This window comes from Camarhynchus parvulus, chromosome 27 (assembly GCF_901933205.1).
Source record: "Camarhynchus parvulus chromosome 27, STF_HiC, whole genome shotgun sequence".
Taxonomy (NCBI): domain Eukaryota; kingdom Metazoa; phylum Chordata; class Aves; order Passeriformes; family Thraupidae; genus Camarhynchus; species Camarhynchus parvulus.
In genome coordinates, this window is record NC_044597.1 from 2,045,791 (window position 1) to 2,068,127 (window position 22,337).

A 22,337-nucleotide genomic window follows, 5' to 3' on the forward strand; every position below is an offset into this window, starting at 1 on the left:
TTCTGCTCCCCTGTGGACTTTAACTTCAGAGCAGATGCTGTCACCTGCAAACTGGTGACAACAAAAAGACAAAAATTTTGGGGAATTTTTGAAGACAAAAATTCCCCAAAATTTGGGAATTTGCCAGAGGGACCTGTGCTCAAACAGTTTTTCCTCCTTGAAGGAGAAAATACCTGTGACTTCTTAAGGAGACTCCCTCTCTGAGGAATCGTGAGCAGCAGTCTCCTAACCTGACCGGATGTCTTGTGAGGTTTCTTGCTGCAGAAGAAGGCTGATGAGCTTGCCCTGCCTTTGGAGCAATACCATTTGCTGCTCTTTGATGTGGGCTCCAAGGATAATGTCCAAAAGTGTTTCTAGCATGACTACAGAGCTCCAGGATGAGGCAAGGGAGTGAGGGCCCCAGCTGGAAAAGACTGAGTAGGAAAGAATTCATCCTGTGTGTGAAAACCTGATTTCAGGCTTTGTGTTGCAGGTGGAGATTTGGTTTTGATTGCCAGGGAAATGTCTGTGATGAATGAGGGGTACAGAGCAAGGATGGGGAATATTTGACAAAGTCATGCAAATAATCTTTAAATCTCATAAGAAACCAACAACATCCTTTACCTACCTCTTTATTCATCCTTCCCTTGGGTGTTATATGGGTATTGAATCTGTGCTGTTCACTGCAGTCCTGAGGAGATATTACACAGAAATGGATCCCCTTGGCACAAGTGGGTCCATCTACAGTTCCCAGAGGAACAGTTTTTGTACAGCAGCACCAGACTCAGAGCTCTTGCTGCCTGGGTTGCCTACAATGGTTTTAAAACCTATGATCCCCCTAAAGGCATCACATGGCCCTGCCCCTAATGAAGTGTGGAATGTTTCTCACCACTCATTAAGAACTGGAAGGCAAATCCTTCCCGTATGGTTAATTAGGGAGCTTTTCTAGTTTTGTTGCCTTGATTGTTTGTACTGGCACAGGAGATGGTAAACAGGAAGATTTTAATCAGCTCTCAAGACCATGGCATTTCTTTCTATATTCTTTTGTCTGAGCCTTTGTCCTTTGTTTCTGGTAAAATCAAGATATGCTGGTGATGCAAATTTAGCAGATCAAGGTGCCTGTGTGGGAGATGCAGTATTTAGCTATGGTGAGAATCTTTCTAGTGGAATTTTCAGCCACCTTAAACTCCACCTCTCCAGCTTGTATCCCCCCAGTTTGGCTATAGGGATTATTTGAGAGGGCAGAAGGTTTTGGTAATGGAGCCATGTGGAGGGGTTGCCCGTGGGGGTCACACACACAGAGCAAAGTGGAACTGGAGATGGTTTGGTTCTGGCAACTGAGACCAGTGCTTGGGCAGCAGGTCTCACTAGGAGGAGATGAAGCCTTGTTTCTGGGACAGAGCAAGGTGTGCCAGCATCCCATGAGATGGACAAAGCCACTGTCTCTGCCTGGAGATCCAGGAAGGAGGAGCATGGGAGGAAGGTCACGTGCATCACAGAGACCTGTGAACCCGAGCTGGTATTTGGAGCCCAGCAAAGCCTTCAGGAGTTCATTTTCTGCACCCAAGAGAAAATGGATACCCGGGGAATGATATTTGGACCATTGCGTGGAGCTAAAGGCCAAGGATTAACCATAAATTTTCAAGTACAGCTGAAAACATTCCTAAATGTTGGCATTAGTAGTGAAGCCTCAAGTCATTTGCACAGGGAAGACGGACACCTGGAACAAAATATTAGATCCTTTTGGAGGTGTTGGATTCATGTTGCTGGAGACTCCACTGCACAGATTGAGTGTGTTACCAATCCTTTCTTGTGAATCCCCTCAGCCCTGAGCGTCTGGGCAGCAGCTGGGCCCTGCCAAGTGCTGAGGGACTGTGTGAGGTTTGGATCTCATCTCCTTGTTCCCAGGAGTGCTGGCCACAGGCTCTAGGCCAGGCAATGAAGGAAGGATAGGAAGAGATGAGTCGTGGGCTGTCCCAGGTGTTGTTGTTTCCCATTCCCACTCCCATGGAGCCAAAGTCTCCATGACGGCCATTTGGCTGCCGAGTAGCCAGGGATGTTCTTCATCAGCTCCAAAGGAAAAGGGCACAAAACAAAATCCGCTGCAGCGAGCCCCAAACACTGCTTTCTCCACCTTTTTCCTGAGCAGACTGGAGGAGTTGCCCCAGAACAACAGACGATTCAGAGGCCAAGGCTTGAATGCAAGACAATTTTAATAAGTTGAAAGAAGAAAAGGAAATGGCTCACAGAGAGCACCAGGAGCAGCCACTAAGATGGAGCTCCCATGTGGTGTTCATGGCACTGCTCTGCAGAGGAAGGAAGGATGGCAGGTCCACACTGGGAGTGTCCCACGGCTTGGGGAGTGCGGGACAGAAAAGGAGAGGAGAGAAGAACAAGGAAGTGATGGTCCAATGTTCCAGCTACAATGTCCAGCTCTATCGCTGCCCAGAACAAGGTTCTGAGGTCTTGGAGGTTCTTGCCCAAGGATGTTGCCAGCAGCTTTAGCAGGGACGGCATCTGCTGCCACCATAGCAGTTGGTGATGCAGGAGATGTCAAAGCCCCCAGAGCTGATGGGCACTCCGCCACAGCTGAGGATGTTGCCAACAGCAGCAGAGGTGGAGGATCCCACGGCGGTGTTCTGTGGGAAGGAGCTGAGGATGGGGCCAGGCAGGGTCACCAGCACAGGGGAGGGTTCAATGACAACGTGGGAGCTCTGGCACTGCCTGACACAGCACTCATTGCAGCTGCTGGCCAGCGGGCAGGGGCCACAGGGCTGGCAGCAAGGGTCACAGGGCTTGCAGCAGGACATGGCTGGGGGTCACAGGTACACCTAGGATGGAAGGAAGGGAGAAGCACAAAGTGAGGACACATGAGAAGCAGCACTGCACCCAAACACCCTGGAAGCATAAGAACTCCTGCCCCACATTGCAGTGCCCAGCTCAAAGCCCAGGAGCCACCTCAGCCAAGTCCCAGCCTCTCTCTGTCTGCACAAGACCTTCTCTCCCCTGCCCTCTCCCGCCACAAGCAGCTCCCAGCCCTGGGCTCTTGTAGCCCCTCTCAGCTGAGACCTCCAGCCAGGCAAGAGCTGCTCTTGAAGCAGCAGCAGGAGAAGAGAAGGCTTCCCACTCACCTGATTCCTGAAGAGGAGAAGGAGGTGAGAGAAGTGGATGAGAGAGCAGAGACTTGGGCTGCCTTTTATAGCAGTCCTGCCCTGCCTCAGGCCCAGAGACTCCTTTGTGGAAGTCATAATTTTCTGACCAGCTCATGTCAAATATACAGCATCCCAGTTAATGGTAGGGGCTGTGTCCTCATTTCCTGCCCTGCTGCCTTTTCATTTCCTGGTAATTTCGCTTGCTTTCCTATATGAAAGGCTACTTCTGTAAGTGCCGACAGGATAGGCCCAAGGATTTCCGGGGCAGAAAGACATCAGCACTGGCAGAAGCCTCTGATCAAGTGCCAGCAGCATCCTTTGTGGGCAGGTGATGATTTCTTATGTAATTTCTGAGTGTTTTGTTTGTGGCAAAATTGTCAGGAAAGGGGCTCTGGTCTTGTTCTTCTTGGTCACACACCCAAGAACTGCAATGTGAGGGGACATGACAGAGGTTTGGCATGTTGTTTCCTTCTTCCACTCATCTCCTTCTTTTCACCTGCTGTCTGTGTCTCTCCAGGCCAGTCTAGAGGGGATGTGTTGCCCTCTCTCCCTCAGTCTGAGAGGCAGATGGACACCCCACTGGAGTTCCACTGCATCTTAGTGGCTGCTCCTGATTCCTTCTGTGAGCCACCTCCTTTTCTTCCTTAGACTCACCAAATTCTTTGTGCATCCCTAACTGGGACTCTTTTTCATCCTTTGTTTTGTGGCAACACTTCCAGTCTGCTCAGGAAAAAAGGTGGAGAAGCTCTAAGTGGGATTCCTGTAGCAGATTTTACTTTGTGTCTTTTCCCTTGCAGCTGATGAAGACATCTCTGGCTACTCTGCAGCCAGTGGCCATTAGGGAGATCCTGGATGGAAAGAGTGACAGCAGTGCATATGAGAAACAATCTTCACTTTGGGGATAACAGCCCACAACCTCATCCCTTCCTTCTCCTCCTTTCCATTACCTGGTCCATTGTGGATGCCATGGGACAGAGAGAGAGAAATGGCAAGCGTTTCTCACAGCGGCTTGTGAGAAGTTTTAGGGAGCTGGAAAGATGTGATAACTTGTTGACTATAAACAATTTGCAGGTGCTGTTTTTCTACTTTATTTTTCTGTTCCTCTCAAGGACAGTGCGTGAGAAAGATGTTTCTGTTAGTTAGCCAATAGAATAGAATCTATTGTACCACTCTATAAAAACCACACGGTTCTTTTGAATAAGGCCTTCTTTGCCTTTTCTACCATCCTGCCTCTTGCCTGTTCCTGCCCTGACCCTGGCGCATGAGTGACAGTCCATGAGCAGCACATGTGGTCAAAGACATGACGCCCTTATGACATCTGTATAATCCTTCAGTATGGGCAGGGCCCAGCTGCTGTCCAGACATGCAGGGCTTGAGGTGATTCACAAGCTGGGATCAGTGTCTGCCACAATCTGGCTGTGCAGAGAAAAGCAATGTGTAACATTTGTCAATGACCCCCTTCCCTCTGAATAATGTTAACTTTGAAATTAAGGGGATTTCAGACAAAGATGTAGGAAAAGGAATAAGAGTAATTTACTAATAAATACAGGTATAACAACTCAAACAAACAAAAACAACAGCACCAAACAGAACCAGACACCCAGGCCCGACCTCTCGGCCGCAGGCGCTTTCCCCTTTGGTGCAGTTCCAGGCACAGCCAGCAGGGGCGCTGCTGGCTCCCGGCCAGGCAGGGCGGGTGCAATGATTCCCCTGCGCCAGCAGGGGGCGCTGTGGCGCGAGCTCGGCTCCCTCACACGGTAATGGTGGACGGGCTGGATGGCGAAATGGGCTCCAGCGGGAATCTTGGAACAGGGCTGGATGGCGAAATGGGCTCCAGCGGGAATCTCGGAACGGGGCTGGATGGCGAAATGGGCTGCAGCAGGAACCTTGGAACAGCGGCTGGAACAGCAGTGTGGGCTCACCCAGGGAAGCAAGCAAGAGGCAGCAGAAACTCAGCAGGAGCAGCAGCAGCAACCTGGCTCCCAAACACCAGGAGAGGCCAGGAGAGGCTTTCCTGGAGGGGGAAAGGGCCCAGAATCCTGGAGGGAGAAAGGGCCCAGGAAAGGGCCTGGGATCGAGTTTTGTCTGAGCCACATGAGCAAATGGTGAAAAGGGTCCCCCTCTAGTGAGATGGAGGTCCCAGTGAATGGCCGCCCCCACAAGCAGAGCTTCGGTCATGGTAGGAGAAGTCAGCAGGAGATGGAGCCTCACAGTTCTGGTGAACTCCCCACAGCAACCATAGCCTGCTTTCCTCCGAATGCTGAGAGAGCAAGAGAGTTAGGAGCTGCAGCTCCCTTTGACCTAGCCGAAATCTCGCAGTATGTCTGCCCCTCCAAGAGAAACTCCCCAGCTGAGAGCTGCACCTTTCCCGCGGCAATTTCTTTTGTCTCTCTTAAGTATCTATTGTTATGGTTTCTTGGCAAGAGATGGGAGAAAATTCCATGAGAGATAGAAACGAAAGGAAAAATCCTAAACTCCAACATGAGAACGAGGTTTGTATGTCAGAGTGAAGAATGATGAGAGAAATACATTATGACCTGACCACATATTTGGGATACTCTCAAAAAGAAAAGATTCATCAGAAGATCTGGAACCATATCCAAACAAGTCCCTGGACATAATTAACATATGCACATGTGTTCAAAAAAGTGATGAATATGTATTAATTTTTGGAATACAGCCTGGTCTGTTAGGTTAGTGGGCATGCTTAGAGGAGACATCCCCATGCATCCAGCTCTCTAATAAAGTAACATCAGCTTTCTGGTGCAGGATTGGACTGACCCTATTGGTGCCGCTGTTCCTCTCTTACGTGTCTCTGCAGGCTGGCAGTGCCTTGGGACCCTTGAGTTAAGGATGTAGTGAAATAAATCTACTCTTTGCATTTCAGCTGTGGTGACTTGGATGTATCAAGTCACACATCAACCCACTGCTGCTACCCTTTGGAGCCTCGCTGTTCCTGATGGCCATTACTGTGCAGTACCCAGGTATGTTTTCCTCAGCACCAAGACAAAAGGGCAGAAAGGAAAATTAACTGCAGGAACTCCCACCCTCTGCTTCTCCACCTTTTATCCTGAGCAGACTGGAAGAGTTGCCATGGAAAGAAAGAGAACTTGGAGGACAAGGCTCAGATGCAAAACAACTTTATTGAGTTGAAAGAAGAAAAGGGGGTGGCTCACAGAGAGCACCAGGAGCAGCCACTAAGGAGTGGTGGAGCTTTTGCAGAGTGGGCACCTGCCCACCCTGCAGGGTAACATGTCCCCACTAGACTGGTCTGGGGAGACACGGACAGCAAACAGAGGAGAAAGAAAAGTAGAAGGGAATAACGTCTTGAAGATGTAAATACAATGTCCCAAAGCTCTATCTTCAGCCCAGAACTAGGTTCTGAGGTCTTGGAGGTTCTTGCCCAAGGATGTTGCCAGCAGCTTTAGCAGGGACGGCACCTGCTGCCACCAAAGCAGTTGGTGATGCAGGAGATGTCAAAGCCCCCAGAGCTGATGGGCACTCCACCACAGCTGAGGATGTTGCCAACAGCAGCAGAGGTGGAGGATCCCACGGCGGTGTTCTGTGGGAAGGAGCTGAGGATGGGGCCAGGCAGGGTCACCAGCACAGGGGAGGGTTCAATGACAACGTGGGAGCTCTGGCACTGCCTGACACAGCACTCATTGCAGCTGCTGGCCAGCGGGCAGGGGCCACAGGGCTGGCAGCAAGGCTCGCAGGGCTTGCAGCAGGACATGGCTCGGGGTCACAGGTACACCTAGGATGGAAGGAAGGGAGAAGCACAAAGTGAGGACACATGAGAAGCAGCACTGCACCCAAACACCCTGCAGCCAAGGCACCTCCTGGCCCACATTGCAGTGCCCAGCTCAAAGCCCAGGAGCCACTTCAGCCAAGTCCCAGCCTCTCTCTGTCTGCACAAGACCTTCTCTCCCCTGCCCTCTCCCAGCACAAGCAGCTCCCAACCCTGGGCTCTTGTAGCCGCCTCTCAGCTGAGACCTCCAGCCAGGCAAGAGCTGCTCTTGAAGCAGCAGCAGGAGGAGAAGAGGCTTCCCACTCACCTGATTCCTGAGGAAGAGGAGGAGGTGAGAGAAGTGGATGAGAGAGCAGAGACTTGGGCTGCCTTTTATAGCAGTCCTGCCTTGCCTCAGGCCCAGAGGCACCTTAGTGGAAGCCATAATTTTCTGACCAGCTCATGTCAAATGTGCACCATCCCAGTTAATGGTAGGGGCTGTGTCCTGGTTTCCTACAATGCCTCATTTTCATTTCCTGGCACATGCCACGTGCTTTCCTATATGAATTCTTCTGTAAGTGCTGAGATGAGAGGCCCAAGAATTTCCGGGATCATAAAAACAGGCAGAATGCCCAAGTCCTGGGCTGGTGGCATCCCATGCAGGCACGTGTAATGTAAAGCTGTGGAATTTCTATGGGTTTGTTCATACAAAGATATAGCAAAGCTGTAGCGGCAAGGTAGAGTTCTTCTGTATTGGCATCCATGCCAACCTTGAAGGACTGCAGCCTATAGGTAGAGCTCATCCTGGAACAGAGGAAAATGTGAGGAGACAGAAGAGAACATGCACTGACCAAAACTCCTCCATTCCACAGCCCACAGTGCCATGGAGGGCTGGAGGAAATAGAAGATTCATTAATGAAAGATTGAAGTTGAATCTTTAAGAAAGAGGTGTGGATGAACTGAATCATGGAATCAACGAATCATAGAATGTTAAGGGTGGGAACAGACCTTAAAGATCATTTAGTCCAAACCCCCCCCCGCTATGGGCAAGGACACAGAAGTTAATTCAAGGGTTGTTTTGGGGGAGAGGGAGTTGTGGGGTTTTTTTTCTTTTCCACTGTTTCTCAATATCCGCTGTTTTATTTTTTCATTGTCAGTGTCTTAAACAAATGTTACCCAACGCAACTCTATTTTTTTCCTTTCCAAACTATCTATCCCTCACTGACTCTCTCTTCTGGCCAGTCCACTCTGTATGTTTCCCAGACAGGCTTTTCAGAAGATCTCAACTGTCTTTGTGGTCCCAAATTTCTGAGGTTTGAGTACTAAAGGTGTTCCCTATCAGCTCCACTCTTCAGGAGGGGTGGGAGAGAGGGATAGATGCAAAGTAGAATTCTCCTCTGTTGGCATCCAGGCAGGAGGACCTTGCACTCTTTGGTGCAAGGCTGAACTCTGCAGGAAGGGACCTCAGTTCTCCCCTGGCATGCCAATTTTCTCTATGCACCCAGAGATGGGAAAAAAAATCTTCTTGCTCTGAGGGGCTGGGATTATTGCCTCAGGGGAAAGGAAATGGTGGAGGAAAGAGCTTCTGCCATGGAACTGTCCCAGGATGGGATTGCAATTGCAGTGAGAGAGCAAGGGTTGTTCTGACTGGTGCTCTCTTTCCAGGACCATGGCAGGAACTGGTGGTGGCTTGTCCCTGTCACCTTGTCAGCCCATGTGAATAACCTTTCCTCTCCCAGAGGTGCTCTGTGTGATGAGAGTTGGGAATGTGCTGTCTGCAAGATGCCTTAGCTCTGAAAGTGTGTGCAATGAACACCTGGGGCTGCACGGGGCACTGCAAGGCCGTGCTGGAAGAGCAGTATCTGACTTCTCTGAGACAAAGAGGTATTTCCCTCTCAGAAAAAAAATAAGGAGAAAATGTTGTGGGTTGAGATAAAGACAGCGGGATTTCTTATCAGTTACCAAGAGAAAAAACAAGGCTTGATTTGGGGAACATTCATTGTACACTTTACAAACAAAACAAAGCAATACTGTGTGAAAAAACACTAAAATAACTTCACTCCATCTCCAACTCTTTTTCAGTGATGCAACTGCTCTTCTTCATCCCTGGTTCTCTTCTATTTCCTTCATGTTTAAGCAGCACAGCAGGATAGAGAACGAGGAGTTGCAGCCAGAACACAAGTTATTTCTGGGAAAGATCACCTTCAACAGAACTGATCATGAAAAAGCAGCAGGATTTTGGCAGTTAGCCTAAAAATAATCACACGTTCCTATTCTTCCAGACACAGTTGCTAGACATGCAATTTTGGGGGGATATGGAAGTCCTGGTCCTTGAACATGAAAGGAGTTTGACTCAAAGATGTTTGTCTTCCCCAGTACCGCACAAGAAAGTCTGTTCTACATCTCACATCAGAGCACAACCCAGGTCCCAGTCCATTCAGTTCAACACCCATTTGCTGTGAGATGCAACCACTTCCTCACTCAGCACCAGGGAGATGAGCTGTAAAAGTACATCCAGCATAGGTCTGGAGAGGAGGAACCTGTGTCCCATCTCAGTCCCCAGAAACACTCCACCATAAGAGGAACCATTCAGGGATTTCAATTCAGTGGTCTGTCTGGAACAACTCAAAATTATGTGCACTCATATGAGGACAGGAAGAAGTCAGCACCTGGGCTCTCTGTTGACACAACATGTCCCCGCACATGGCAGTCGTTGGGCAAGAAGCACAAAATTGGTGCCCATTTTGTGCCAACTTTGACACAAACAAACCCACAAGAATGACACAGGTTCACATCAGCTGAATGTATGGAATGCCAATAGCCCTTGATCTGAGCATTTGGCAGGTGCTGTTGTGTTTACCTCCCGGAAATCCTTGGGCTTGTCCTCCTGGCACTTACAGAAGTCCTCAAGGGGGAAATAATATGGCATGTGCCAGGAAATGAAAAGGATGCAGTGCAGGAAACCAGGACACAGCCCCTACCATTAACTGGGATGCTACACATTTGACATGAGCTGGTCAGAAAATTATGGCTTCCACAAAGGAGTCTCTGGGCCTGAGGCAAGGCAGGACTGCTATAAAAGGCAGCCCAAGTCTCTGCTCTCTCATCCACTTCTCTCACCTCCTCCTCCTCCTCAGGAATCAGGTGAGTGGGAAGCCTTCTCTCCTGCTGCTGCTGCTTCAAGAGCAGCTCTTGCCTGGCTGGAGGTCTCAGCTGAGAGGCGGCTACAAGAGCCCAGGGCTGGGAGCTGCTTGTGCTGGGAGAGGGCAGGGGAGAGAAGGTCTTGTGTGGACTGAGAGAGGCTGGGACTTGGCTGAGGTGGCTCCTGGGCTTTGAGCTGGGCACTGCAATGTGGGCCAGGAGGTGCCTTGGCTGCAGGGTGTTTGGGTGCAGTGCTGCTTCTCATGTGTCCTCACTTTGTGCTTCTCCCCTCCTTCCACCCTAGGTGCACCTGTGACCCCGAGCCATGTCCTGCTGCAAGCCCTGCGAGCCTTGCTGCCAGCCCTGTGGCCCCTGCCCGCTGGCCAGCAGCTGCAATGAGTGCTGTGTCAGGCAGTGCCAGAGCTCCCACGTTGTCATTGAGCCCTCCCCTGTGCTGGTGACCCTGCCCGGCCCCATCCTCAGCTCCTTCCCACAGAACACCGCCGTGGGATCCTCCACCTCTGCTGCTGTTGGCAACATCCTCAGCTGTGGCGGAGTGCCCATCAGCTCTGGGGGCTTTGACATCTCCTGCATCACCAACTGCTTTGGTGGTAGCAGGTGCCGTCCCTGCTAAAGCTGCTGGCAACATCCTCGGGCACCTCCAAAGACCTCTGAACCTGGTTCTGGGCACATATAGGTCTTTGGGAGATTGTATTTAGAGCTGCAGGCTTTTCTTTCCTTCTTCTACTCTCACCTCTCTTTTATTCACTGGCTGTTTCTCCCAAGGCCAGTCAAGTGTGGACATGTTGCCTTCCCTCCCTCTGCAGGGCAGGCAGGTGCATCCCCTGCATGAGCTCCACTGCGTCTTAGTGGCTGCTCCTCTTGGCCTCTGTGAGCCACCTGCTTTTCCACTTTATGCTCAATAAAGTTGTTTTGCATCCAAGCCTTGGCCTCCATATCTTCCTTTTTTTCTATGGAAACTGTTCCAGTCTGCACAGGAGAAAAGGTGGATGGGGAGCACGTGGGACTCCCTGTAGTGGATTTTCCTTTCTGCCTTTTCCATTGGAGTTGATGAAGAACATGCCTGGCTACTCCACAGCCAATGACAAACAGGGAAAAGATGGCTCCAAAGGGTGGCAAGAATGGGGAAGGGAAACAGCAATGTCTGGGACCAGCCCATAGGCTCATCTCTTCCTTCTCCTCCCCTGCATTACCCAGGCTAGGGCCCATGAGCAGCACATGTGGTCAAAGGCAGATGGGACAGGTACCGCATAGAGTCCTTCAGCACCTGGCAGGACCCAGCTGCTGTCCAGACATGCAGGGCTGAGGTGATGCAGAATTTGGGATCAGCATCTGCCAATCAAGTTGGGCAGACTTGGGGTGGCACCTTGCCTTCATTAAGGAGAGGGAAATACTGAGGATTGTAAAATGCTCAAGGTCAAAAGGAGTGAAGGAATTGGCTTAGGGCCTGGGTTCAGATGTGGATAGTGGCCTTTCCAGGAATGTAAGCCTCTGGGGAAAGGAAAGCTGCAGGTTGCCTGGAAACACTGATAGCAAACAGCTGAACTTGGCAGGAGTCAGAGCAGGGAGCTGCAGCACCTACAGATGAAAGGCTGCATCTGCCAAAGGCCAAACCACTTTGCCAGGAAGCTTGCTTTGAATGAAAACCCTTCAAGAGGAGAGACAGTGGGTGGTTTCCCTGTGTGGTGATGTCAGCTAATGCTGGAGTTCCCTGCTACTCCCTGAGGCCATGAGGCCCTGAAATCAAGGCCAAAGATTTGAATGCCTGATAAGAACAACAGAACAGCATTTTACTCTTACCAAATTAATAAAACAATGTAGCCTTGGAGAATTAGGTGTGTAATAAATAACTGGATAGTCACTGGCTTTTACTCTTATGTGTTATCTTTTGCAGATTATTATTAATCACAACAATTTTGATATAGTACAATTTGCAATCACTTTTAACTGGTTTTGGATATAGCATCATTTGTCAGCTTTTGCAGCCAATGCTCTGGCCATGTGTAGTTTATACATATTAGCGTGATAAATATATTACAGTTTTGGTTTTCACAAAATATTAAAATAGAGTCTATATAATATTAACTTTTGCAGAACATTTTTGTCTTTGCAACTAGCTGACAATAGTGAGAAAACGCAGATAAGTTTCTGGAAATAGCTAAAACTGTCTGTATGATTAGATAACATAGAAGGAACCACATGGGTAACATTGAAAGAAGGGACGTGAAAAGACTCCTGCCATTGACCCTGTGGTGATCAATAATTCTGTTTGTTGGTGTGAGGAAATGGCATAACCAGTGTGAGGAAATGTCATATACATTGAGAGGAAATGATATACATGACTCCCAGAAATCAAATCTACACTTTTGCATGACAGATCAAGGGTCGAACAAAGCTGAAGAGTTCCTGGAACATGTAAAAGAACTCACAGGAATATTTGAATATGTATAACCCTCATGAATAGGTATGTAACAAATTTAATGAAAATATATATATGATAATTCTTTTAAGCTAAAAGTGTGGTTCTGGCAGCTTGCCAGGCACTCCAGTGCTGGATATTGTCCCTTTTATCCCTTAATTTTCAATTAAGGAATGAAAATCTGCAGACATGGGGAGACATTCTTTGAACATATAGCAAAAAATGGAGGAGGAAGGAGACAGAGGCTGCATTTCAGTTCTGTGGGTACTTCTCTGCAAGCAACATTCAGTTGTATATTGGCTTCTTCTGGCAAAGATACCCGGCTACTCTGTGGTGCTGAAGGACACACCAAGGGCAGGTCTGACTGAGGGAATCTTCATGTGCCCTCATGATGAGGGTCACACTCCTACAAGTGCGCACACGCACACAGACAGAGACTGACTCACGTGTGCTCATGCATGGCTGCATGGAGCCAAGCAAAACTCTATATATTCACAGAAGGCCATAAAAATACCAGCCACTCAGAACTCTGCGGAGGATATGTTGGGAGCAACTCCAGCAGGAGAGGACTCAGGTATACCAGAGAAAGATCAGGTCACAGACACACTGCTGGTGTTCACAGGTGACCAACAGAGACTGCACAGTAAGAGCATGAGGCAAATGATAGCAGCTGAATTTTCCTGTGAGCAATGTTTGTGCAGCAATGGGGTCAGTGCAGCAATGACTGACTGTCACAGAGAGTCAGGGAGAAAAAAAGAAAAGTATGCTGAATATCTCCCCACATGACCATCCTGAGAATGCAGGAATGAGAGCAGTGTACATTCCTGACAATTCTAATACAAAAATCCTCACAGAGTTTTTGGCACAGGTTCACATCAACTGACCACATGGAATGCCATCATCTGAGCCTTCTTCCTGAGCTGACATGTCTGTATCCTGGAAATATTTGGGCCTCTCATCCCAGCACTTACAGAAGACTTCAGATAGGAATTCAGATGGAATGAGACAGGAAATGAAAAGGCAGCAATGCAGGCAATCAGAACACAGCCCCTACCATTAGCCAGGATGGTTCATATTTGACATGAGCTGGTCAGAAAATTATGGTTTCCACTAAGGTGCCTCTGGGCCTGAGGCAGGGCAGGACTGCTATAAAAGGCAGCCCAAGTCTCTGCTCTCTCATCCACTTCTCTCACCTCCTTCTCCTCCTCAGGAATCAGGTGAGTGGGAAGCATCTTTGCATCTCCTCCTTGAAGATGGGATCTGTCCTGGCTGGAGGTCTCAGCTGAGAGGGGCTACAGGAGCCCAGGGCTGGGAGCTGCTTGTGCTGGGAGAGGGCAGGGGAGAGAAGGTCTTGTGCAGGCAGAGGGAGGCTGGGACTTGGCTGAGGTGGCTGCTGGGCTTTGAGCTGGGCACTGCAATGTGGGGCAGGAGGTGCCTTGGCTGCAGGGTGTTTGGGTTCAGTGCTGCTTCCAACGTGTCCTCACTTTGTGCTTCTCCCTTCCCTCTGTGCCAGGTGCACCTGTGACCCCGAGCCATGTCCTGCTGCAGGCCCTGTGACCCTTGCTGCCAGCCCTGTGGCCCCTGCCCGCTGGCCAGCAGCTGCAATGAGTGCTGTGTCAGGCAGTGCCAGAGCTCCCACGTTGTCATTGAGCCGCCTGCTGTGCTGGTGACCCTGCCCGGCCCCATCCTCAGCTCCTCCCCACAGAACACCGCCGTGGGATCCTCCACCTCTGCTGCTGTTGGCAACATCCTCAGCTGTGGCGGAGTGCCCATCAGCTCTGGGGGCTTTGACATCTCCTGCATCACCAACTGCTATGGTGGCAGTAGTGCTGTCGTCCCTGCTAAAGATCCTGCTGCTAATATCCTTAGCGAACAACCTCCAAGACCTCAGAACATGCTGCTGGAATGAAGATGGAAGTTTTGGAATGTTAGATTTAGACTGTTTGCTTACGGTTAACTTCTCCTCTCTCTTCCCTTTCTTTTGCATTCCTTTCCTGTCACCACCATGCAATGTCTGCCTAGTGGGACCTCTTGGCTTCTCTCCCTCCCTGTCTCTGGAGGCCAGGCAGATGGACACCCCCACTGCATCTTAGTGGCCGCTCCAGATGCCTTCTGTGAGCCTCCTCCTTTTCTTCTTTAGTCTCAATAAAGTTGTTTTGCATCCAAGCCTTGGCCTCTGATTTCCTCTTCTTCTGTTACATGTTCTTCCATCCACCCCAGGAGAAAACGTGGAGAAGTAGAGGCTGGGACTCCCTACAGTGGCTTTGACTTTTTGCCCTTTACGTGGTAGCTGTCAAACACATCCGTGGATAATCAGCGAACTGAGTCATTGGGTGAAAATGGCCAGAGAAATTGGAAATTTCTCATTCCTGGGGAAATGTTCAAGCATCTTTGCTCCAGGACTGTGCGCACATTTGATTTGTTCGATGCAGCTCAATGTCCATTTTGTGCGGATTGCGGTGGATTTCAAAATTAAATTAAATCAGCCACACAAAAGAGCTGATTGGGAACGGCTTTTCTCTGGGGTCCTTTGCTCGTTCATCCAGGAACCGCCAATCTTCTTCCAATGTCACAAAATGCAACCAAGTGGGGATTTTTTTACCATGCCCCTTTTAGATTGTCTACTACTTATTTCCAAATATGTTGTGGTTTGATACTGCCCAAATGGAGGGAAGAAGGGGGGGCCCCTTGGGGGGGCCCCCCCCCGGGGGTCCTCTCTTTTTCGTCACCTGCTCCAGTGTGAGCCCTTTTCCCATGAGCTGCAGTGGATCTCTGCATCCATGTGGACTTCATGGATTACAGGGGGACAGTTTGTTTCACCATGGTCCTCACCACAGCTTGCAGAAGAATCTTGGCTCCAACGCTTGAAGCAACTTCTCCTCCTCTTTCTTCCACTGACCTTCGTGCCACCATGTTGCTTCCCCTCTTCTCTTCTCTTCTCTTCTCTTCTCTTCTCTTCTCTTCTCTTCTCTTCTCTTCTCTTCTCTTCTCTTCTCTTCTCTTCTCTTCTCTTCTCTTCTCTTCTCTTCTCTTCTCTTCTCTTCTCTTCTCTTCTCTTCTCTTCTCTTCTCTTCTCTTCTCTTCTCTTCTCTTCTCTTCTCTTCTCTTCTCTTCTCTTCTCTTCTCTTCTCTTCTCTTCTCTTCTCTTCTCTTCTCTTCTCTTCTCTTCTCTTCTCTTCTCTTCCCTTCTCTTCCCTTCCCTCCCTTCCCTCCCTCCTCCCCTCCCTCCCTCCCTCCCTCCCCTCCCTCCTCCCTCCCCTCCCCTCCCTCCCCTCCCTCCCTTCCCTTCCCTTCCCTTCCTTCCTTCCCTTCTCTTCTCTTCTCTTCTCTTCTCTTCTCTTCTCTTGAAGAAAAACTGCTGCTTCCAGGTGCCATCACCAACAAGTTCCACCAATTCAAAGATTCCTACAGGAGTGCTGAGAAGTCAATTCATCTAGGATCTGCATGGGCAAGTTCCTCACCATGTTTTTGCCACCAGCCATGCAGCCCTGCCAACATGCTCTGAGCACACCAGGCATTCAGTTAAAGAGATTATTTTATCATATGCACTGATTACATATTCATTAGCTAGCCCAACACACTTGACTTATTTGACATAGTTGCCATCCTTATCACATGTCCTTCTATACTTCTGGGGGGTGTGTCCTGAAGCCTGATGTCCTTCTTGGGTAGCCGGTGCTCCACTACCGCATTTGAGTCAGGCCAATATTGTTGTTTAGCAGAACTTTTGCTTTGTCAGACTTTCAGGGCTGAGTGAGCATCCTGCTTGCCATTTGCATGACTTCTGTTTGCCTAAGTTACATCCTTAAGGTATTTCTCCAAGGCTGTGCTGTTCTGGGATACTGCTCTTATCAGAATGAAATGCTGTTCTGTTCGACTGTCCTTTTCAACCTCCCTACTTCCACGTCCCAGACATGGTCAAACTCGCTTCCCGACATGCCTCATTCTCTTTGACAGAAACATTTTCCCATAGGTCCTGGCTCAGGACAAAGGCCTGTGTGGCCACAGATTCTGGAAACACCAAGCAGGGAAGAAGCTCAGGCAGCACTGCTACAGGGATCTCAAGGATTTTGCAGGATGATGCAGAGAACAAAGAGGTTTCAGTGAGGGTGCAGGGCACATAGTCAGGGGAGGCATTGGATGCAGAGACAGAGACTGGAGGGCTGGAAGCAGATGGGACCCATCCAGTCAGCAGGGATTACAAAAATCTTGCAGCATTACAAAACTCCAGCAGAGTGCCCCAGACTGGTATCACCTGCCTCCTTGTGATCACTTCTGCACTTAGTTCATGTCTTCTGTCCTTACTGACACATCCTTGCCTCCAGGACACATGGAACCTCGCATACCAGCACTCAGAAGAAGTGTCTGTGAGGGAATGGGAATGAGGTCAGCCAGGAAATGCAAAGTCATGGTAGAGGAAAAATCCAACTCATGTCATAACCTTCTAGTACATGTTTCCGTTCACTGAAATTTCTAAAGAAAATTGTCACTTATGTAGCAGGACTGTGTCCCCTGAGGCACTGTGGGGCCAGGATAAAAGGCAGCCCAACTGGGGGCTCTCTCAACCACTTCTGTCACCTCCTGCTCCTTGGGAACCAGGTGAGTTGGAAGCCCCTTTCTCCTCCACCTTCTCCAAGACAGCATTGAGATTTCTGGCCCTTGTTGCTGCTCCTTGTTCTTCTGGGGCTGTTCTGCACTGGTGCTGGTGTGGGCAGAGGGCAGAGCGTGTGTTCTGGCCAGAGGCTGAGGCTGGGCTGAGGGGCTGATTCTCCTCCAGGTCAGGCAGGAGCAGAGCTGGGCCTGGCTGAGCTGGGAAGGAGCGTGCTGGGCTGGGGCAAAGGATGCCCAGGTTGGGGCTGGCCAGGCTGGACCTGTGCAGGCAGCAGGGGCCTTGTGCTGCTGGGATTGCCTTGCGGGCTGTGTCTGAGGTGTGCGTGTGCTCTGCTTCCTCCCTGCCCTCTGTGCCAGGTGCAGCGCCAGGCTCCAGACATGTCCTGCTCTGAGAAGTGCCAGCAGTGCCGGCCCTGCGAGCCTTGCTGCCAGCCCTGTGGCCCCTGCCCGCTGGCCAGCAGCTGCAATGAGTGCTGTGTCAGGCAGTGCCAGAGCTCCCACGTTGTCATTGAGCCTCCTGCTGTGCTGGTGACCCTGCCCGGCCCCATCCTCAGCTCCTTCCCACAGAACACCGCCGTGGGATCCTCCACCTCTGCTGCTGTTGGCAGCATCCTCAGCTCTGAGGGAGTGCCCATCAGCTCTGGGGGCTTTGACATCTCCTGCATCACCAACTGCTATGGTGGCAGCAGATGCTGTCGTCCCTGCTAGAGGTGCTGCCACCAACATCCTCGCCCAGCATCCTCAGGCAAGAACCTCAGAACATGGAGCTGGAATGAAGACAAAATTTTGGGTCATTGGATTTAGACTTTCTAGCTATTCATTCCTTCTTCTGCTCTCTCTTCTTTCTTCCCTTCCTTTTATGTTGACTCTAGCCAATGTCACCTTAGTGGCCCCCTCCCTTCCCCCCCTCTATCTGCTGGCCAGGCCTCTGGACACCCCCACTTCATCTTAGTAGCTGCTCCTGGTGCTGTCTCTGACATAATCAATAAAGTTTTTTGCATTCAAACCTCGGCCTCTGATTTCTCCTTCATTTTGTGACAACTCTTCCAGTCTCCTTAGAAGTAAAGTGGTAAAGCAGAGAGCTGGACTTACTGCTATGGGTTTTCCTTGTGCCCTTTCCCTTGAAGCTGACAAAGATACCCCGACACTGAGGGTGATGAGGTATTGGAACAGGTTTCCTAGAGCAATTGTAGATTTCTCATTCCTGGAAATGTTCAAGGCATGGTTGCTCAGGACTTTGAGCCACTTGGTTTGGTGGGGGCCATTCTTGCCCATGTTTTGTGGGCTGGATGGAGTTGCAAACAAAGAAATGTTTAGGTTCCCTTCTATTCTAAGTGTTTCAGTCGATACAATTGAGCAGATGGAACCATCACAAAACCATGGTGGAAAGGAAAAGAGTAAATTCATTGCTTTACCTCACTCCGCAGAGCAGATGCAATCAGCACTCGGGCAGAGATGAACAATTGGAACATTGTCCTGCTTCAGATCAGTCCCTGCTGGCAGGGCTCCTCTTTACACCAGTGCTATGCTGTATCTATGTTTTTTGTGATCTCTGAGCTTTGATTTTTCTCTCTCCCAAAGTGGGGAGCTCAAGCATGTCCGTGAGAGGGCCTCCAAGTCTCTCCAAACACTGGCATTGTCTCTACACAGAGATTCTGCTTCTCCAAACAGAGAATAAAACAGCAGAAGGCATCCTTTATGGTTTTTCCCACATTGATATCCTCCATGCTTTGGCATCCTCAGCTGCAAAGTCATATCAGCAAACCTACAATCATCCTGCTAATTCTTCTGCTTTTAGCCCTTTCCTCCCAACCCAAACCACTTCTAATGAAATCTGCTTTCACAGAGGCATTATCAGTGTGACAAATGTGCTCAGTGTTGGGCAGTGCTGAGCCCCTTTTGGACACAGCTGGAGCTGACTCAGCCAGACGAGGTGGGAGACACTGGATTCTTGTCCCAGAGCCCATTCCTACAGTTTTCTGCCTCAGCTACCAAACCTCGCCACTTTTACTTAAGGGAAAGTGTCCTACACAGTGTGAAGCACAATCAGAAGAATAAAAAATTCAACAGCAGGTTGTTATGCACCCTTTTGCTTTAGCCATCTGCCTCAAGCCCCAAGTTGTTTCCCATCTTATTTTCTCTTCCCTGTCCACCTTGGCCTGGCCTTGCCTATTCCTATTCCTATTCCTATTCCTATTCCTATTCCTATTCCTATTCCTATTCCTATTCCTATTCCTATTCCTATTCCTATTCCTATTCCTATTCCTATTCCTATTCCTATTCCTGTTCCTGTTCCTATTTCAATGCCAAGTGTGCAGTTTATTAATAAAACGTGAAATCTTCTGTGGACTCTCTGACTTTGTTTTTCCTCTCAACCATCAGCATGTACAAATCCTGGCTGTTCCCTCCCCCTTACAAGTGGGACATGACACCCCCTCACCAGCAACACTCCAGCAGAGGGGGATCAATTTGGGATAAAGGCCTGCAGAGGCTGGCAGGATTTCTGGGCTTTCTCTGTGAACATAAAGCAAGAAGTGGAGAGTGGAGAAGGCAGAATCTGCATTTCAGTTCTCCAGACACTTCTCTGCAAGGTCAAAGCAGCACTGTTCAGCTGTACATTGGCTCTCCAGGGCAGCCAGTGCCTCTGTGGGACTAAAGGACACACCACAGGGGGACTGACAATGAGAACCTTCATGTGCCTTCATGGTATATTTTCCCCTCGAGCCAGGTCTTATGAGTTCTTAGAGAAATATAACACACTTCAGATAGCTTAACTACTTTGATGGTATAAAATTAGTAGGATGGCTTTTGAGGCAGTGTTGAAAACAGAAAAGTTTTAATAAAAGGCGAAATAACAAAGCTCTTTACAGAGGAGGACTGAGTTAGGGGTAAGAGGCTCTTGCTCCTGGTAAAAACACCCTACAAAAGTGATTACTTCTTTTGTTTTCTTTTTCTAGCGAATTGTTTAGGTGGGGCTTTTTGGCTTCTATCCAATTGGGTATCCTTAGGTTTGAGGTGAAGTCTTCAAGGTCTTATGAGGAATCTTTTTACCAAATTGAGGAGAGAAACTTCTGGGCTTTTTTCCTTTTTAAGGAGATGACGGATAATTTGTTCACCTCATCAACACGGGGCACATTCCTAAACCCTCATGGTGCACACATGCACAGACTGACACATATGCACTTAGGAAGGCCTCCCTTAGACCTTGTAGTCTGAACATTCATAAAATAAAACTGTCAAAAAGTGAGCACTCTGTGGAGGTGTTGGAGACAACTCTGTGAGAACTCTAGCACCTGCAAAGGAACCTAGGTAGAGAAATGGTCTTGTCTTCCCAAAGGACCCACAGAGAGAGTACAGAAATAGGGTGAGGTCAATGAGACCAGCACAATTTCCCTGAGATACAGTAAATATAGCAAGAAGAAAAAAACAGCAAGCAGAAGCCCATATAAGGGAAACAAAGCCAGAGAGAGATGGGGCAGAAGGAGAAAAGGATGTTTCCTCCTGTCTCGCATGGCCTACCGTGTGCATGTGTACAAGAAGAGCAAGCCTGATGCACTGAAAATTTTGCCACAAGGAAACCTACAGGGATGACACATGTGAACATCATGTGCCTGCATGGAATGTCACCAGACCATGATCCAAGCACTCTGCCTGTGCTGACCTATATACATCCTGGAAATTCTTGGGCCTCTCATCCTGGCCCTAACATGAGTCTTCAGATAGGAAATGGGAACGCACACGGCAGAAGCCAGGAAATGAAAAGGCAGAAATGCAGGAAACCAGGACACCGCCGCTACCATTAGCTGGGATAGTTCACATTTGACATGAGGTGGTCAGAAAATTATGGCTTCCACTAAGGTGCCTCTGGGCCTGAGGCAAGGCAGGACTGCTGTAAAAGGCAGCCCAAGTCTCTGCTCTCTCATCCACTTCTCTCACCTCCTCCTCTTCAGGAATCAGGTGAATGGGAAGCCTTCTCTCCTTCTGCTGCTGCTTCAAGAGCAGCTCTTGCCTGGCTGGAGGTCTCAGCTGAGAGGGGCTACAAGAGCCCAGGGCTGGGAGCTGCTTGTGCTGGGAGAGGGCAGGGGAGAGAAGGTCTTGTGCAGACAGAGAGAGGCTGGGACTTGGCTGAGGTGGCTGCTGGGCTTTGAGCTGGGCACTGCAATGGGGGCCAGGAGGTGCCTTGGCTGCAGGGTGTTTGGTGGTAGCACTGCTTCTCACGTGTCCTCACTTTGTGCTTCTCCCTTCCCTCTGTGCCAGGTGCACCTGTGACCCCGAGCCATGTCCTGCTGCAAACCCTGTGACCCTTGCTGCCAGCCCTGTGGCCCCTGTGGCCCCTGCCCGCTGGCCAGCAGCTGCAATGAGTGCTGTGTCAGGCAGTGCCAGAGCTCCCACGTTGTCATTGAGCCGCCTGCTGTGCTGGTGACCCTGCCTGGCCCCATCCTCAGCTCCTTCCCACAGAACACCGCTGTGGGATCCTCCACCTCTGCTGCTGTTGGCAACATCCTCAGCTGTGGCGGAGTGCCCATCAGCTCTGGGGGCTTTGACATCTCCTGCATCACCAACTGCTATGGTGGTAGCAGATGCCGTCCCTGCTAAAGCTGCTGGCAACATCCTCGGGCAAGAACCTCCACAACCTCAGAACTTGTAGCTGAAATGAAGACAGAACTTTGGGACTGTATGTAGGGCCTCTGACTTTTGTTTCCTTCTTCTCCTCTCTTCTCTGTCTTGCATTCCTTTCCAGTCAATTGCACTCAATGCCAGCCTGGTGGGACCTGTTGGCTTCTCTTCCTCCCTTGCTCTGGAAACCAGCAAATGGATACCCCCACTGCACCTTAGTGGCTGCTTCTGGTGCTCTTTGGAACCACCTCTTTTTTCTTGCTTAGAGTCAATAAAGTTGTTTTGCATCCAAGACTTGGCCTCTGATTCTCTTTTCATCTATGTCAACTTCTCCTGTGAGCTCAGGGCAAAAGCTAGAGCAAGCAGAGCTTGGGAGTCCCTACAGTGGATTTTACTTTGTGCCTTTTTTCTTGGAGCTCACAAACACATCCCTCAGTACTCTACTACAACTACCAGGAGAGGAAGATGGTTCCCAAACTTGACAGAAATGGGGGGTGAAAGGGGGTGCGTGGGAATCAGCAATGCTTCATCCCACAACCTCATGAATATTTCTTCTGAGTGCTGGTATGTGAGATTCCATGATCCTGGGGCAAGGATGTGGCAGTGTAGTCATAAGACATAAACAAAGTGCACAATGGATCCAACGGATGGCAGGTGATGCCAGCCTGGG

The 22,337-nt window shown here is 49.7% G+C and overlaps 2 protein-coding genes and 4 pseudogenes across 2 annotated transcripts; 4 read left to right on the top strand and 2 right to left on the bottom strand.

The window, feature by feature from the left end:
* Nucleotides 1–2,480: 2,480 nt before the first annotated feature.
* LOC115914044 lies at nt 2,481–3,246 on the bottom strand (annotated as a pseudogene).
* A 3,309-nt stretch (nt 3,247–6,555) lies between these two features.
* On the bottom strand, nt 6,556–7,322 carry LOC115914047 (annotated as a pseudogene).
* A 2,544-nt stretch (nt 7,323–9,866) lies between these two features.
* Nucleotides 9,867–10,633, top strand: LOC115914040 (annotated as a pseudogene).
* A 3,340-nt stretch (nt 10,634–13,973) lies between these two features.
* Nucleotides 13,974–14,284, top strand: LOC115914120 (feather keratin Cos2-2-like). Its single transcript, XM_030966479.1, is given in 2 exon segments — nt 13,974–14,264; nt 14,267–14,284. Coding segments are annotated over 2 exon segments (309 nt in total).
* Nucleotides 14,285–17,428: 3,144 nt separating this feature from the next.
* Nucleotides 17,429–17,758, top strand: LOC115914090 (feather keratin Cos2-2-like). Its single transcript, XM_030966438.1, has one exon. It carries the CDS (start codon nt 17,429–17,431, stop codon nt 17,756–17,758), a length of 330 nt encoding a protein of 109 aa, XP_030822298.1.
* Nucleotides 17,759–20,874: 3,116 nt separating this feature from the next.
* Nucleotides 20,875–21,646, top strand: LOC115914077 (annotated as a pseudogene).
* The last annotated feature ends 691 nt before the right edge of the window (nt 21,647–22,337 follow it).

What these genes read in the sequence shown, in the direction of transcription:
- LOC115914090 (XM_030966438.1), top strand. Translation starts at nt 17,429, where the DNA reads ATGTCCTGCTCTGAGAAGTGCCAGCAGTGCCGGCCCTGCGAGCCTTGC.